The sequence below is a fragment of the Pteropus vampyrus genome, unplaced genomic scaffold (assembly GCF_000151845.1).
Source record: "Pteropus vampyrus isolate Shadow unplaced genomic scaffold, Pvam_2.0 Scaffold303, whole genome shotgun sequence".
NCBI classification, from domain to species: Eukaryota; Metazoa; Chordata; class Mammalia; order Chiroptera; family Pteropodidae; genus Pteropus; species Pteropus vampyrus.
In genome coordinates this window covers 1,157,324-1,173,168 of record NW_011889084.1, presented here as the reverse complement: position 1 = coordinate 1,173,168, position 15,845 = coordinate 1,157,324, and the positions used below count along the sequence as shown (strand labels likewise).

Here is a 15,845-nt window from a genome sequence, read left to right as displayed (position 1 = left end):
CTGATTCCACCCAGCCCTCCAACCAAAAAGAGTCGGGGTGGAGCCCACTGAGTCTTTATTGTGTCCACGTTGTCAGCCAGCCTGAGGCTCAGGGGCCCTAGGGACCAAGACAGAACTGGGTGCTGGGGCAGCCTGCATAGCTAGCCCACCACTGTGGATGTCATAGGCCCAAACACGGTCCAGGCCCTCACCCACCACAGCCACAGGCTGCCAGGTTGGGAGAGGGAAGCGCCCCGACACCACACGGGCCCCTTCGGGCAACTCCGCCTGCAACTTCTCCTCCAGCAGTGGGAGCTGTAGGAGAGAGCAAGAGGGTGGAGTGAACAGGGTAGAACATGGCTGCTCCTTCCCAGCTCCTCCGGGCCCAACACATATGCTGGGGTGGCCTGGGCCTCCCCTGGGGTTAGCAAACCCCAGACCTACCACACTGGGGGCCAGGAACACAGATACATTGTAGCAGTCCCTCAGGCTCACCTATGGGAAGAAGAGGTCACCTCAGAAGGGAATGGGACCCCAGTCGGGGAAGAGGTCTGGTGGGCATAGGGTTATCATGGCTTCCGAGTGCCAGCCTCCAGCCCGCCCAGGTGGCAGGGGCTCCTGGGGCTGTCAGGAGGGTGGCTGTGCCAGAACTGGAAGCGTGGAGATCAGGTGTGGGGTCTGAGGGGATCCAGGACTCCTCAGGTTACCTTCCAGAGGTCCTCACGGTGGTAGCAGACACTGCCGGCACAGCCTGCCCTCCAGGCATACAGCCGTGCCAGTCCGACCAGCCACGGGTTCAGCTCGTAGCCCACAGCTGGGCGGAGACCACACCTATGGGCAGCCAGCACCTGTGGGCACCAAGAGCATCAGGCCCAGAAAATGTAAGGTGCGTTAGTGGGAGAGCCATGAGGACCCCCCCACCCACACACACTCCTTACAATCCTGCCATCACCAGAGCCCAGGTCCACCAGTTTTCCAGAACGACCCCGAAGCAGCGACAACACGTGCTCCACCTGCCGCACACTCGCCCCAACATAGGGTACCTAGGCAAGAAGAGGAATGGCGCTAGGAGGGCTAGACTCACAGGTCTGGTCTCTAAACCTGAATCACACTACACGGGGGGCGGAGGCTGCCCCGGGCTTCCTTTCTTAGCATAGGCTGACTTGCCTTACCAGAAGCAGGTTCCAACTCACAGCCCGGCTGGCTCTTATGTACAGCACCTTCCCGCCTCCTCTCACACCGGGGCTCAGCTCCACAATGCAGGCATCCCCAGCCTTGGCCCCGCCCACCGGCTAGAGCGCCGTCCCACAAGACCAGCAGCCACGCCCCGCCAGAAGCTACACTCGCGGGAGTCTGGAGCCAGTTCCTCCGTAGGCCCCACCCCGCCAGGAATCCCACCCATCGGCATGGGTCCCGCCTCTCACCTGCAGCCGCAGCGGCACTCGGCGGAAGCCTGGCTGCAGTAGCAGCGCCCACACGGCGTAGGCGGCGAGGCCGGACCCTGCGGCCACCTGCAGCAGCTCTAGTGCGCCCATCTGCCGCTTGCGCAGCTCTGTCAGCGCCTCGGCCGGGTCATCCTGCTCCATAGCCGCGGGACGCGCGGCTCAGGACTATGTGCGAGACCCTCACACAGTCCAGCGCGACGCCGGAAGTGGCGGGGTGGAGGCTGTGGCAACGCCGGAAGGGGCAGGGGCCGACCGGCCTGTCCCTTCGCGTTCCGCTCTGCAGAGGCCCAGGTACCCTACCTGGCGCTCATCCAAACACATTGAGATCGCCATCGCCCCAAAAGGTACTACAGCCAGCAGCTAGACCCTATGGCACTCGGATGCCCCTCCCCCTTGTTTCAGAGCCATTTCTGCCACTGTCTTTTTAAGGCCACCGAATAGTCATGGGATTCCCCACTAATCATCTTGTACCCAAGCAGTAGACGCCCTCTTGAATTCTCATCATTCTCATCATCATCAGTTGCTGAGTGCTCCTCGTGTAACTCGCTATATTAATCTTGACCTGGCTATCATCCCTTAGCTGACAAAATCTCTCACAACGTCTTGACACTGACAAATCACCTTTTGACTCCACTTGATAACTTAAAAGAAGTTTCTCTAACCAATGTAGATTTTTCAGTCTACTTAAAGTTCTTATTTAAAGGATGAAAATAGTAAATACTGGGCTAGGTATGCCATTGTAACTCCTTTCGAAGTCATCAAGGCGGCACCTTTGCCTCTGGCCACCTCTGCCCAACAGACTGAATTGTACAGTTACTCTGGCCTGTGCTCTAGCCAAGGCAAAACCGCAAACATTTATACCAATAGTCTCTATGCCTTTGGTGTAGTTCATGACTTTGGATTACAATAGAAATAGCGAGGTTTCCTTAACCTTAAATGGGGACACAATTAAAAATGGTTCTTATGTCCAAAATCTATTAGATGCCATACTCCTACCGGCTGCCTTGGCTATTAAGATACTTGGGCATTCCAAACTTGACTCCCTGGAGGCTAAAGGAAACCACCTCACTGATATATTTCCACCAAGAACACTGCCTCAAAGGAATCAACAGCCAAACCTCTGTCATGGTCCAAAGGAATGTTCCCCCAAATGCTAATTTAGAGAAATTGATTAGAGATACCTAAAAATTGGCCCCAGAAGAGGAAAAATGATATTGGAAATCTAATAACTGTTGGTTTGATGAAAACAGAACTCTAGCTTGGGCCAAATAATGACCCATTCCTGACAAAAATTCTAAAATTCCCAGTACTGACTATTGTACATGCACTGAATCGTGGGTCTACTGATAAAATGATAAACATTATAAACCAGTACTGGTGGGAAAATATTAATAAGGCCACAAAAAGCACCTACTTTTCTTGCCCCACATACCCAAAATACAATCCAGGGCAAACTGTCCACAGATATTTTCAATTGTCCAATGAACCATTTGAGGTTTGGCAAATGGACTTTATTCAGCTACCCCATTTTCATGGATACGAATGTGTCTTGGTAATTTGTGTTTTTTCCACTGAGTCAGAGCCTTTCCATGTGGATCACTATCTCTTCAGTGCCTAATCCTACTGGGAAAAAAATCATCCCTACCTGGGAAACCCCTCTTGAGCTCCATAGAAGCTGGGGAACCCATTTTACTGGTCAGATATTATGGCAAGACTGTGTTGTTTGGTCAGTTCTATAGCATTTTCACTGTGCTTAATCATTCTCAGGCTTTAGGACTAGTTGAATAAACCAGGGGCATCATCAAAACTAAATTGGCAAAATTTGTGGGAAACCCTCCAAATACGTTGGCCAAAGTATTGCCATCGGCCTTTCTAAATCTCAGATCAATCCTCTTTGGAACTCAAAAATTCTCACCCTTGGAGATAGTCAAAGGGTGCTGATTGATCTAGTCCCTGCCTCTTTGGATACACAGCTGATAAAAGGAGATATACTTCAATATTGTAAAAGCCTAATTATGTCCATTGAAAATAACCATGTTTTAGTTTGCAACAGCAAACACTATGTGTTGCACGTGGATAAATTATTCTGGAGAAATAGAAACCCACTTAGACAAAATTAGAGAACAAGCAAATTTCACCTGACTCCCCATTGAGATCTCCTTTGACTTATTTAGCTGGTTACGTCAGGTTTAGGCTCCTGGTTTAGGACCATTATATAAACTGGATTTTATTCTGCTCATTTTGTTTCGTATAATTATTTTCAGACTTTGTACCCGCTGCCTGTTGAGCCTCAAGCTCCTGCAGAAATGATGCACTAAATAGAATGATGCTGGATCAGTGCTTCAAGATGATCAAGATGACTCTGATATAAGATAGACTTTAGATGGGAATGCCCAAGCATCCTTCCTCTTACCCTTGCTACTCAAATGTGACCTCAGTGGTTTCCAATCGCTGTGCACTTTCCCTCTGACATGGGACATGACAATCAGGAAAGGTCCTCCCTGGCACAGAGGGACAAATACCACTAAATGTGGAAAAACTGATTATTGGTCAGTGATACTTTCAGAGAAAGATCTTGATCAAAGGGGGAAAATGTGAAAATGAATAAAGGAAACCTCATAAAATTGGAGTCAGGAAGCTTTGAAGGAAGAGCTCTCTCACACTCCCAGTCACTGCACATTGCAGACTCAAACAGGAAGAAGCCTACTTTACTACTCCAGCAGGAGAGATTTTCTCCTTACCCGGCAACAGCCTAGCCAATGAGAAACCACCATACTCAGCCAACAGGAAGCCACCACTACCCTGAACTCTTAGTCTCCTCCATTGGACTTTTGCTTATAATCACTCCTCTGAACTCCTTCCTTTTTCTCTATAAAATGATATTCTCCTTTGTTCTCCAGACTTGCCTGTGGTTCACCATAGTTTGCAAGCCCAAAATTGCAATTCTGTCATTTCCAAATAAATTCATTCTTGCTGGTAAAATAACTGGCTATTTTATTTTTAAAGTTGACAGTGGGAAAGGGGCTCACTGGAGGTGGGATAGCCTCCAGGCCTGGTCACCCTGGGTCACAGCCAGGCCATATACAGTGCTGTCTCAGAGAGACTAGAAGGGGTCTCTGCCAATCAGGATACCGCAAAAATCAGCCAAGCCTAGAAGCAGTTGCTCCCTCTGGCTGAAAGCCATTAGCCCAAATGGGCAAGAAACAGGATGCGCTGGGGTCTAAGGGAGAGAGGATGGTGGAAGTTAGAACTCAGCTAAGGGACAGAGAGGAGGGGGCTGACATGAAGAAGAGATTGAGTAGACCCAAGAAGACACATGTTGGCTCCCTGTGATTATGGTGGAAAGGAAGCCAAATGTGAGGGGCCAGGGCTTCTGGCAGTCGGCCCTGCCATGGTAGTTAAAGAAAGAGCCCCCAGGAGCTGAGACCACCTTCCTTCTCCACAAAAAGTCAAAAAGAAATTGAGTTCTTGGAGGTGACCTGTCAAAGCCTGGGGATAGGATAGGAAAGTGGGAATATAGAGCCAGGACCTCCTCGTCACCCCACCAAATGGCCATAAATGTCAGGAGCTTGTCTGAACACAGGCCCTGGCCTGGCTACTCAGCCATCCAGAACGCTGGTCAGGAGCCCCAGCAGGGACAGAGAGTGCTTCAGACACTGGGCACACCCAAAACTCTGCTCCCAACCCCCAAGTACAAAGCGCCTCACATAACTGCTCACACTAGGCCTCAGCTGCCACCAGACCTGAAAGACAGGTGTCCCTGGTTGGCAGGAAACCCCAGGGCCCTGCTACCAAGACCTGAGCCCTGGAGAGGAGAGCCAGCTCCACCTGGCTCAGAGCATCCCGTTTCCTTGGGGCTGTCACAGGGCCCTCTTCAGAAAGGAAGGGTGTGCCCTGGGCTCTAAGCTAGGGGGAATCCTACACAGCACTTGTCTCTTGTTCCTTCATTATCCCCAGTGCCTAGAGCAGCACCTGACACCAAGATGTACTCAGTAAAAGCTTGTTTACTAAATGCATGCACCTAACTGGCTTCCCAGCATACATACCCCACGACTCCCGTTGACATTCGCCACTCTGCTCCTTGGCCTGTCGGCACTGGACAGTCGGTGCATGCCATGTGAATGCACACGCCCAGAGGTGCCCCACAGGTGCCCTGAAGGCCAGCTCCCATAGCTCCAGCTTGCATGCTCACCACCAGTTACCCTTAGCCGCCCCCTCAGGGCAGGCATAAAGCCCCTGGCCTGACTTCCAGGGTTCCAGTGGCCCTGTTAGCCATACTCACTTCTGCCCTTTGTGCACCTCTGGGAGGAGTGCTGGTTGCAGCCAGTATGTGCATAGGAGGCTCAGGTATGTCCTGGGGAAGGTAGGTAGAGGCCAATAACCAGCCTAGGGCCAGTCCCAGAGCAGCTGCCCTACATTTTTGTGGACAGGTGGTCCAAGAGGCAATCCAGTCACCACTAAGTGTGGCAGGGCCTCTTTCTGAATGAGAGGCTGTGGAGAGCTAACCAGAGAATCAGGGCAGGGCCAAGGGTGAGGGTGCTGCTCAGCCCTGGGGGTATCCTCCTTGGGGCCTGCCCAAGACAGGGAAGAGGAAGCCAGTCAGGGTGCCCTTACTTCCTCCTCCTCTGGTCTTTACTGGGATATTCCCTTGTGGGAAAGGAGGACTGACAGGATGCTAGGGTCAGCAGTTCAGGAGAGGTCTAGGCTGGAGACCAAAATGTAGGGCTCAGTAGCACGCTGACGGTATTTATAGCCAAGAGTTTGGGGAGGTGAAAGGGAGTGGCAAGAAGCCTCAGGAGGAGAGGGGCAGGAAGCCCAGAGGGGCCTCCCATGGAGGGTGGCTGTGCTCGCCCCAACCCTGTAATTCTCATTAGCCAACAGTAAGTAAAAGGACTCCCCCATACACGTGCTGCTTCAGAAAGCCATCCTGTGGGAAGTCCAGAGTGTCCCCAGAGTGTCCAGAGGAAGGGGTCCTATGTGTGAGCCCTGCACAGTTGCTGCCTGAAAGATGGCAGGACCCCTGGCCTCCACCTGCACCCTTGGCCCCTTCAACAGCAAAGAAAGCAGGTGAGAATGGGAAGCTGTTTCTAGGGCTCAGCCCAGGCATCCCCCCTAGACTTAAGCTGTGGCTCTCTTTACCAGGAGCTGTGAAGTTAGGGTGAGCAAGATGAGCTCATTCAAGGTTCAGAAGCCCTGGCATCCCAGGGGCTTTCAGCCTCAGGCCGCCAGCTTTGTCCAGAACCACTGGCCCTTTCTGTGGCTGAAGCTGAGGAGGAAGGCGGGGACAGCAACAATGGGGCCAGTGGCAAGGAATGCTCCTTAGAGGCCCCGTTGTGTGCCCCTGCCCACCAAAAACGGGCAACAAGCAGGACCCCACAGGAGTGACTCATACCCCACGGGTTCCACACGATGTCAGGATGCTCCACATGCCACAGAGGTCACAAGGGCCTTAGGACAGAGGGGCCCATTCTTCTCCAAGAGCGGGACAGGACCAGAATGACTCTGCTGAGCTCCCAGCAGACCACAGAGGGATATCAGTATCCCACCAGATTGCAACCCCTTTCCTCCCAGGGTGAAAGTGATATTGGCCTTCCTGCCCCCACAAGGGACATGACCTGCCTCAGACTTTGGGAGTTATGGCCCATTTTCCACTCCCACTCTGAGCTGAGGAAGTACCCAGCATTTGGAGCAGGAGCAACAGAGCTGAGGCTCATGTGGGTAGGAGGTTGCAGGAACATCCCACTTAGCAGCAGCCTCTCCTCGGAGCATGGGCATGGGCTGCTGTCTCATTCACTAGCTGGGTTGGCATTAGACAAGGCCTCCTGCTGAGTAAAGTAGGAATCAGAGCAGTTCCAGGGCTGGGCTCAGGCACAGGACACTTGACCTATGTTGGCTAGTGAAATCGATGTTCTTATTAGTTATGACTATTCACTCAGAAGCAGTTGGTACTGTGATGCCCTCTGGAGGCCATCCCCTCCCAACCACCCTCCTCCTGGCCCCTCCCTGAAGCCCTGCTCCCAGGCTTCCTCAGTCCAGCAGTACCTCACAGGCATGAAGGTGGTCAGCATGGGCAGCTGCATAGGCATGCAGGTGCACAGCCAAGCCAGGCCTCACCAAAGCAGCTCTGGCCCATGAAGAGGAAAGTTTCAGGGCCAGGGCTGACACCGCAGTGTAGTGGGGTGCAAATGGAGGCCTGCACCTGGCTCCCAGAGGCCCCCATCTGGAACAGTGGCAGTCTGGCGGAGAAACGGGCAACTATAATGGTGATAATGGACTCCTGCAGTTCCGTGTCATGGACAACCCTGTGGATGGTCTCATGGATCACTGTGGGGAGACACTTTGGCCAGTGGCTGGCATGTGGGGGAGGGTAGGCCCCAGGCTCCCTTCCCCACCCCTTCCCCCGCTTCCTTTCCACATGAACACTCACCAAAGTTGCTGGTACATGAGGCCAAGAGGAACACCACATTGCTTCAGGGCCCGCAAGCACCTGGCATGCAGAGGAGATGGTGAGCGTAGGCCCTTTCTGGTCTTGGACCATCTGAGGCCGCCCCTACCAGCCAGAGACTGAAGGGTGAGGGCAAGTGACCGGAACTCCCTCAGGGCCTAATGGGAGCTGGAGATTTGTGGGAACACATGTGCACACACCCTGAAGACCCCCTGCATTCCAGGTGATGCTTGCAGGCTCATGCGTGCACAGACATGGGCCTGGGGGTCGTGCCCAGCAGGTGAGAACTCACCTACCTGGAGCTCAGTATCCAGGTGTATGCTCTCTTATACCCATCTCGCATGTGCGGTAACCCCTGTGGCCTCTTAGAGCTGCTTCTTGGGCCCAGAGACACCAGCCTGGTCCAGGGTTGGGGTGGGGGTGGAACAGGAGGGTTTGTTGGGCTCTGTAGTCTCTGGCCTGGAGTTGGAGGCAGAACAAAGAGACTCCACTTTCTGGTGGTCAGGCTCCAAGTTCCAGGACAGCAAAGAGGTGGGCCTGCTGTCCTACAGAAAGGCAGGGGCATCTCCATGGTGACAGACTCTCACTGCATTTTTGTTGTATTGGGCTGGGGGAGTGGAGAGGAGGTCTTCCCTGGGCCAGGGAGTCCTGAACAGCTTTGACCGGGGCCTTTGATTCTGTACCACCTTCATGATTCCTTTCTTCAGCCCCTTAGGGACCAGAAACGGGCATTGCCCTGCCTGGCCTCCTCTTCCCCCAATTCTGTCCCCTGCCCATTCTTTCCTTAAGATGAGTCATGGAGGAATGCCCGCCCTCCCTCTGACTTGTCCCGGGGCTACTACTCACTGTGTGGTATCTGACAAGCGCCTCAGTTTCTCCCTCTGTGCAATGGGGAAGACAGGCATTTCCCACCCTGCCCAGGTAGAGTTTGACTGCACGGCTCCCACCTCTCCGCACTCAGACCGTCACTTACCATTGGCTCCTAGACCGTGGGCCTGCAGAGGCAGCTCCGGACGCCTGTCCTTGTTCTACTCGAAACGGAAGGAGGCCACGCGGCGGCTGATGTCGCGGTACCGGGTGGCCTGCAGGAAGAAAGCCCTACCCTCGCGGGGACCCCAGCGCATGCGTCGGCCCTCGGATGGGCCCAGGCCCTCAGCCAGCAGCAGTAGCTCCAGGGCGCCGCCCGCCCTCTCCACGAAGACCTGGGCGCCTGCAAAGGGCTGCGCCGGCCGCGGGCAGGCGACGCGAGCCCGCGCGCTGGAATCGGAGCCCAGGGTCAAGCGCAGCGCGCCCGCCGGGTACAGCCACTCAGTCCCGAACCTCTACACAGGCCGGGGCCAGCCTCCCCACGCTGCCGAGCTCTTGGGCCAGGCCACTGTGGACAGACGCGCGGCACTAAGGCGGGCATCCCGCGTCCCTAACCAACCTAGCCCCCTCTCCTGCACCCGCTCCCCGCAGGCACAGGGCTGCGTTCACTCTGTGGAGGAGGAAACTGAGGCCCAGCATCCTTTGCACTCCGGAGGGAGGCTGGGGATTTAGTGCCAGGGCGGAGCGACTCCCAACCCAAAGGGCAGACTACACCATCCCGCAGGCCCCTCCTAGGGGAGAGCGCAGCCCCAGGGGGCTGCTCCCGGGGGTCGTACCTGCCTTTCCAGCTGCGGCGGTCCTCCGAATAACCTGCGCTGGCGGCCATGGCCAAGAGGCCGCAGCACAGCGCACAGAGTAGCGCAGGAGGCTGCATGGCGCCGAGAACCGGGAGGCTAGAGCGATCGGTCACACCGACCCTAGCCGCACGCAGCCCACTGCGGCAGCTCAGAAGAGCAGCCAGGAGGACGTCGGAGCTACCCAGGCAGGCGGCCAATCGCCGCGCGGTCCCGGAACTTTCCTCCAATCGCAGCGGTGCTCGCGGGGGCAGGATGAAAAGCCCGAGTCCTCGCAGGCACCGGTGAGGAGCCTCCCAGCTCTGCAAACTGTGTCGCCCCTTGAGGGAGCCCCGCCACCGGCCTCGACTTGTACGCGGTCCTGGTCCGGTGCATGTCTTCTGAGCCCTTGGTCGCGGAAAGGGGTAGGTTTAGTGTCCACCGGAACCTGGGGTGCTCATTGTGGGTGGTCCCTTCCAAGAGTGGCTCTCAGTACACATCTCCTTCCCTGGCCCCAACCAATCCCGGGAGGCTGTGGCTACCCAAGGGAGGAGGGACCAGGTGCTGGGGCTGCTGGGCACCGTGGAATAACAAAAGTGAATGGGCAGCCCTGAGCCACAAAATCAGGCCCCCAGGAGATCAGGACATGGACTGCCCAAAATGAAAGGAGGGGAATGGTGGGGAAGCACAGAGATTCTCACAGCCAGGATTTCTCCCGAGGGTAGGAGGTGGGGAGTGGCTGGCCAATGAGGACTAGAGCAATTCCAGGCTGAGTGAGGAGCAGATGGCCTGGGCAAAGGCCAAGTGGACAGCTCTCGACAGCCTGGGAAATCCTGGGTCAGATAACAGAGTCCTTAGCCACAAAGCCAGGAGTCCAACCTCACACTAGAACCCTTGGAGTCAATGAGAACTTTAGCCAGATCTGTGGGAACCAGCATAGACTCTGCCATCTGTGGGTATGAACCCTCCATCCCACTGTTCCCGCACTCTAGCCTTCCTGCTATGCCTAGGCTTGAGTGCGTGGCTGACAGATGAAGGCAGATGGCCCAAGAGGAAGTAAGAGATTGGAGCTGCTGCTAAACTGAGCATACCAGCCTGCCCCCTCCCCTGGCCCCAAGTCTCTCTCTCAGGCCAAAGAGTAGTGAGACACCTAATAGGGCCCAGCTGGTGGGCTGAGAACCAGCTGTTATTATCATGATAGCCAAAAGATGGATGCAACCCAAGTGCCCATCAACAGATGAATGGAGAAACAAAATGTGGTCCATTCATAGGTGGTATATGATTCAGCCTTAAAAAGAAAGGAAATTCTGACACATGCTACAATATGTATGAACCTTGAGTACATTATGCTCTGTGAAATAAGCCACTCACGAAAGGAGAAATACTGTATGATTCCACTTCTGTGAGGTTCCTAATTCAGAAACAAAGTAAAATGATGGGTACTGGGCTAGGAAAGGTTGGGGGTAGGGAGTTAGTGCTTAATGAGGTTAGAGACTTAGTTTGGGGAGATGAAAACCTTCTGGAGATAGATGGTGGTGATGGTTGCATTACAGTGTGAAAGTATGTAACACTACTGAACTGTACACCCCAAAATGGTTAAGATGCTTGTTTGGTTATTTGTATTTTACCCAATAAAGAATAAAAAGAAAAGGGGTAGACAGGGCCTGGGGCTGGGTACTAGAAGACAAAAGAGGTGCTGCAAAGGAAGGGAGGGGTCACCCAGGTCAGCTGCTACCACTGCCCTTGCTGAGGCCATGGGTCCACTTAGGGCTGGTCACTAGGGCCTTGGCCTCACCTGCCCTGACCTCAAGGCAGAGAGTGGGCTCTGGATGCCCTCTAGCGGCAGAGTGAAGAAATGGCCTCAGACCCACCCCCTGCCCACCTAGGGCCCCTGGCTTTCCACCTCCACTCTACCCCCAGAGAATGGACCAGTGTCTGTGGGTGCAAGGGAGGGCTTTTAGACAGGTAACCTAGTCTGAAATGGGCACACTCCTGGCCCTGGACTGTCTCCTCAACACCAGGCTTCCCCTGCCCTGCCCCAGCCTCTTATTTGAGGGGTCCAGGGATGATGCTGTCACTTGCAGACCTGGACAGCATCAGCTACCTGTACTCACAAGTTCCGGCCCCACTCAGGAAAACACTTGGGTAGTGTTAGCCATCAGAGGTCTGCTGCCTATTGGACAGAGAGCCAGAAAGTCATGCTGGACCAGACACACTGAAGGTACACGGTAAATACTTGGAGAATGAGTGTGTATGCCAATGAGTGAATGAGTGAGTGAATGGATGAATGACATCACATATCTCAAGTAACTCCTCTGATGTCTATACTCAGTTTGGGGGCTCCTTCACATCCGTCAGCTCTAGATCCTTCAGTGCCCTGACCCTCCAAAAGGGGTCTCTCTTCATTCCCACCCAAAACCTAGGTCCTGGCAAGGGGCTGGAGCTGATGCTAGGACAAAGAGCAGTGTCAGAGGTGAGCCCTGCCCTAAATGGTGCCTGGAACAGGTGGCCCTGAACTCCAGTGGGAGAGGCAACCCCACAGGGTGAAGGGCACCTACCCAAGGAAGCCTAAATTGCTGGGGGTACAGGCAAGGAGCATTCATGACCACGGCAGGGGCTGGGCTAGTTGGGGATCTGGGGGAGCAATACAAAGCCTGAGAAGAGTGCCCCAGGACAGGCGAACAGAGAGCAAGAGCCCCAATGACACGATAGAGCTCAATATCGTAATAGGGCAAATCAGGTCTCAGGAAGGTGGCCAGAGGGAAGTGAGCAGGGCCAGCCCCAGGCTCATTGGCCAGGAGAGAGTTTGGACTTGGCCTCAAGAGAACAGCGTACAGAAACCCTTCAGGAATTATGAGAGAGCCTAGAGAGAGGGGTCAAGCCTCCACTTGCTCAAGACTTCCTGAGCTCCTGCTTCAGCAAAAGAGGGGCAGAGGGAGAGATATGGGCCGAGCAGAGGCCATCCCCACCCATGTCCCCAGCTGAGCCTGTGGCTGCCCAGATCCCTGCAGCCAAGACCACCTGAATGTGCTGCTCCAGCTGGCCCAGTGTAGGGTGCTGTCCCCTGGGTGGGGCTGGGGAATGGGGACAGCAGGTAACAGTTTCCATAACTGAGGGCCTGGGAGTGCCAGGAACCCACCAGAACCTGGGCCACTCAGTGATGTGCTCCAATGGTACCATGAGTACTGGCCTAGATAACACACCCCTGCCCAGCCTGACCTAGGCAACCCCAGGGTGCTGCAGTGACCAGCCCTCTCAGAGACACCATCAGAAAGATGATCGTACCTGCCAACTCTTCCAGGCAACCTGTGCAACTTCTGGCTCCCCTTCACCTACATCCCATTTCCCTACCCCGATCCCAGGCGGAAGCTGGCCTTGCCCTCCCACAAGCCTACACCTCGGGACACAGAACAAGATTCCTGTATATGGAGTGTTTTCCTCCCTTTGACAAGAAATCCACCCCCATACATACACCTTGCATCTTCCTGAGGAGCCAAAAATGCAGCTGCAGACTGATTTGCAGCTGAGCTAAAAATAATTGCCAGGCTCCAGCCCGGGCTGGGAAAATATCCCATTGCTAGGAGACAACCGTTACTGGGAGACCGCCATTGCTAGGCGACGGTGTTGCCTTGGTGACAACTGGGCCCTGAGTCATCCTCAGCCCTGTCTGCTCCGCCCCCTTGCCCCTGGTGAGTCCAGCGTGGGTCCCAGGAGGAGGGAGTAGAAGTTGGAAGGCAGCAGAGAGGCCCACTGCCTGCTATGTGCCACCCACGGCCACCATGGCCACTCCAGGCTGAGAGATTCTCCCTCCTATGGGCACCCACTCTGGCTGTGGAGTGGCAAGAACAGCCAAACAAACCTGCAGCCTGCCTGCCCAACAAGAGTCCCTTCCCAGGCATTCTTGGGACCTCTGCCTCTGGGTGGGGGGCTGAGGCAGTGAGGGGCCCAGTGTCTGTCTCATAGCTCCATAGCACGAGGCTTCAGAGCAGAGCCAGCCTAATCACTATAGGGTATGGGGTTCTCACCATCATGCTGAGCTAGGACCTTCAGGGCACCCCCTGGGATCCCAGACCTATTTCTCAGGAGGAGAAGTACTTGCCTAAGGCCCTACCCAGGAAGAGAGTATTTGGGCCCAGGCAGGTGGCTCCAAGGGCACATATACCACTCCATAGTCCCGCAAGGAGAGTCCCGATGACCTCCTGTGAGGGCGTTTCAGAGGTGCTGCCCCTAGCCTTGAATACCACAAGGGGTTACCCTATCACAGGCATCCCCATTCCCATGTGAAAGGGGCTCCCTCTCACTTAGCCCCCAAGGTCTCAGGGTAGGATGTGCCAACAGCCTTCAGTCCTTATTGCCCATGACTCCAGAACTGGAATCCCCTAGCAGCCTGGATTGGGGAGATTCCTCCATGCCCAGGTATCAATATAAGGGGTGCTCCAGATGACAGAATAGTCCAGGTAAGAGAATGTCCTAGGTGAGAGGTGCTCCAGATGAGTTGATGCTTTACGTGAGGGACTGATGCCCTCCTGGCCCTGGAGAAAGGCCATGATGGCAGAAGCTACAAGAGTAAGGGGCAAGGCTGTGGGCTGGCAGTGCTGGAGACTTGGGGCTTCACAGGCTGCAGTACAGAGGCCTGGGAGGATGACAACCATATCTATACTGTAAAGTAATACCTCTGTACCACAGGGAGAACAGGTGGGAGGCATTGGGAAGAGACCAGTGAGGAGGTAGCTGCCATCAGCTATGGAGGAGAAGGATGCTTGACACAGGGAAGGATGACAAAGGTAGAGAGATGAGCGGTCCACAAGTGTTCAAGAGGCAGGCCTTCCACAGCAGTATATCATATCCCTTTGAATAACTGCTCTTTGCTCAGATTCTTTCAAGGCAAGGCAAGTGGACTTCTCAGGCCCCTTTGAGGGCAGAACTTGCTCTCTCTGCCTGAGGTCCTGGCCCCTGCTGAGGGGCAAGAGCCCCCTCGAAGTCTGAAGTAAAACCCTGCCTGCCAGTCAGGACAACACGCATGCCAGGGTCCATGCCAGCCTAGGCCTCTGCACGTGGGGTGGAGGCTGAGCTGGAAGGCCAGCCTGCCAGACTCGCACACTGGACAGCACTCTTTTTCAGTCACCCCAAATGTTTTCACACATCCCATCTTACCTGCCCATGCCGAGCCTCCACTGAATCATGTGAGCATTGTGATTCTTTAGTCCCTGCCACACAGGAGAGCAGCCTTCACCCCACGGCCCACACACAGCAAGAACAACACCCCCCTCAAACCAGCTAGGGTCCAGCCAGTCTGACTCTCCCTCCTGTTGCCTCCATCTCACACCAGCCCCAACTTCTGGTCAAAACGCTAACACTGAACACCAGCTGGTTTCATTTCTACGGAGACACTATCTCAGGGAGCCTTTCTCCCATCCCAGAGGCTCTTGCTCTCCCCACACCTGGTCCCTCTGCTCTCTCTGCTCCCAGGAGACCTCAGGATGAGCACTATTAGCCTCCATCTCCTCCCTGAGCCTGCTGGGGCTTCTCCAGTGGCCCAGACAGCCCTCCACACCTACCTGTCATATCCCACCTCTTCTCTCTCTTCCAGCCTGCTCCCTACAAAGCAGCTGCCACCTCCACATCTAATCTATTCCAGAGGGAACTTGCCAGGCTCCTTAAGGCCTCAGGACCTTTGCATACCCATTCCTGGACCACTTCCCCACCCTCTCACCCTTGAGGTCTCAGCTCAAGTGTCATGTCCTCAGGAGCCCTCCCAACCACCACCCTCGCAGGTCACCATCACATGGCCCTCTTGAACTTTCATTGCTCTCAAAATAGTCATTCTCTGAAATGATCTGTTGGTCACTTGCTTCTCAGCTCTGAGGGTGAGTAAGTGTGTCCCCCGCTGAGGGGGTTTTCTGGGCCTGGCACCCAGCAGGTGCACAGGAGATGTGAGGGCCTTGAAGGAGGACTGGACACGGGCTCCACAGGAGGGGTGGTAAGGGTGAGGTTCCAATCGTTCTCTCCCCCGCAGGTGGCAGCCAAAGGCTGGGACGCAAGGGGCCGACCGGAACTCCATAGGACCGCGCACCCCAGGGCCAACCCCCGGGGCCAAGGGGCTCGAGTCCTCTTAGCCCCGCAGAACTTGGGGTCCCCACAGCTCCTCGCAGTCAGGACTCGCTCCAGGCCCGTTGTGCAGCCGCGTGCCTTGCCCTCTCTTTCCTCTCTCTCCTGTCCTCCTCTGCCCTCCCCTCCCATCCCCGCGCAGCCGCGCACCCGGGTTTGTTATTGCGAGGGCGCCCGCGGCGAAGATGGGGGCGGGGTGCGTGCTGGAGCTGGCGCGTGCCCGTGGGC

General features: G+C 55.3%; 2 protein-coding genes across 2 annotated transcripts; both read right to left on the bottom strand.

Annotated features, from left to right (window-relative positions):
- Positions 1-38: 38 nt before the first annotated feature.
- On the bottom strand, positions 39-1,714 carry FAM173A (family with sequence similarity 173 member A). Its single transcript, XM_011376793.2, has 5 exons — positions 1,404-1,714; positions 918-1,022; positions 687-827; positions 424-474; positions 39-294 (listed from the first exon to the last, which is right to left on the bottom strand). The coding sequence occupies exons 1-5, from the start codon at positions 1,563-1,565 to the stop codon at positions 73-75; spliced, it is 681 nt and encodes a 226-aa protein (XP_011375095.1). The 5' UTR covers positions 1,566-1,714; the 3' UTR covers positions 39-72.
- Positions 1,715-4,401: 2,687 nt separating this feature from the next.
- On the bottom strand, positions 4,402-9,706 carry METRN (meteorin, glial cell differentiation regulator). The gene is given in 5 exon segments (XM_011376792.2): positions 4,402-7,748; positions 7,852-7,911; positions 8,843-9,188; positions 9,190-9,244; positions 9,513-9,706. Coding segments are annotated over 5 exon segments (822 nt in total). The 5' UTR covers positions 9,611-9,706; the 3' UTR covers positions 4,402-7,485.
- Between the last annotated feature and the right edge of the window lie 6,139 nt (positions 9,707-15,845).

What these genes read in the sequence shown, in the direction of transcription:
- FAM173A (XM_011376793.2), bottom strand. Translation starts at nt 1,565, where the DNA reads ATGGAGCAGGATGACCCGGCCGAGGCGCTGACAGAGCTGCGCAAGCGG. An exon ending in GAGTGCCGCTGCGGCTGCAG is followed by an intron (nt 1,023 to 1,403) that starts GTGAGAGGCGGG and finishes CTTCTTGCCTAG; the next exon opens with GTACCCTATGTTGGGGCGAG. An exon ending in TGTTCCTGGCCCCCAGTGTG is followed by an intron (nt 295 to 423) that starts GTAGGTCTGGGG and finishes TCTCTCCTACAG; the next exon opens with CTCCCACTGCTGGAGGAGAA.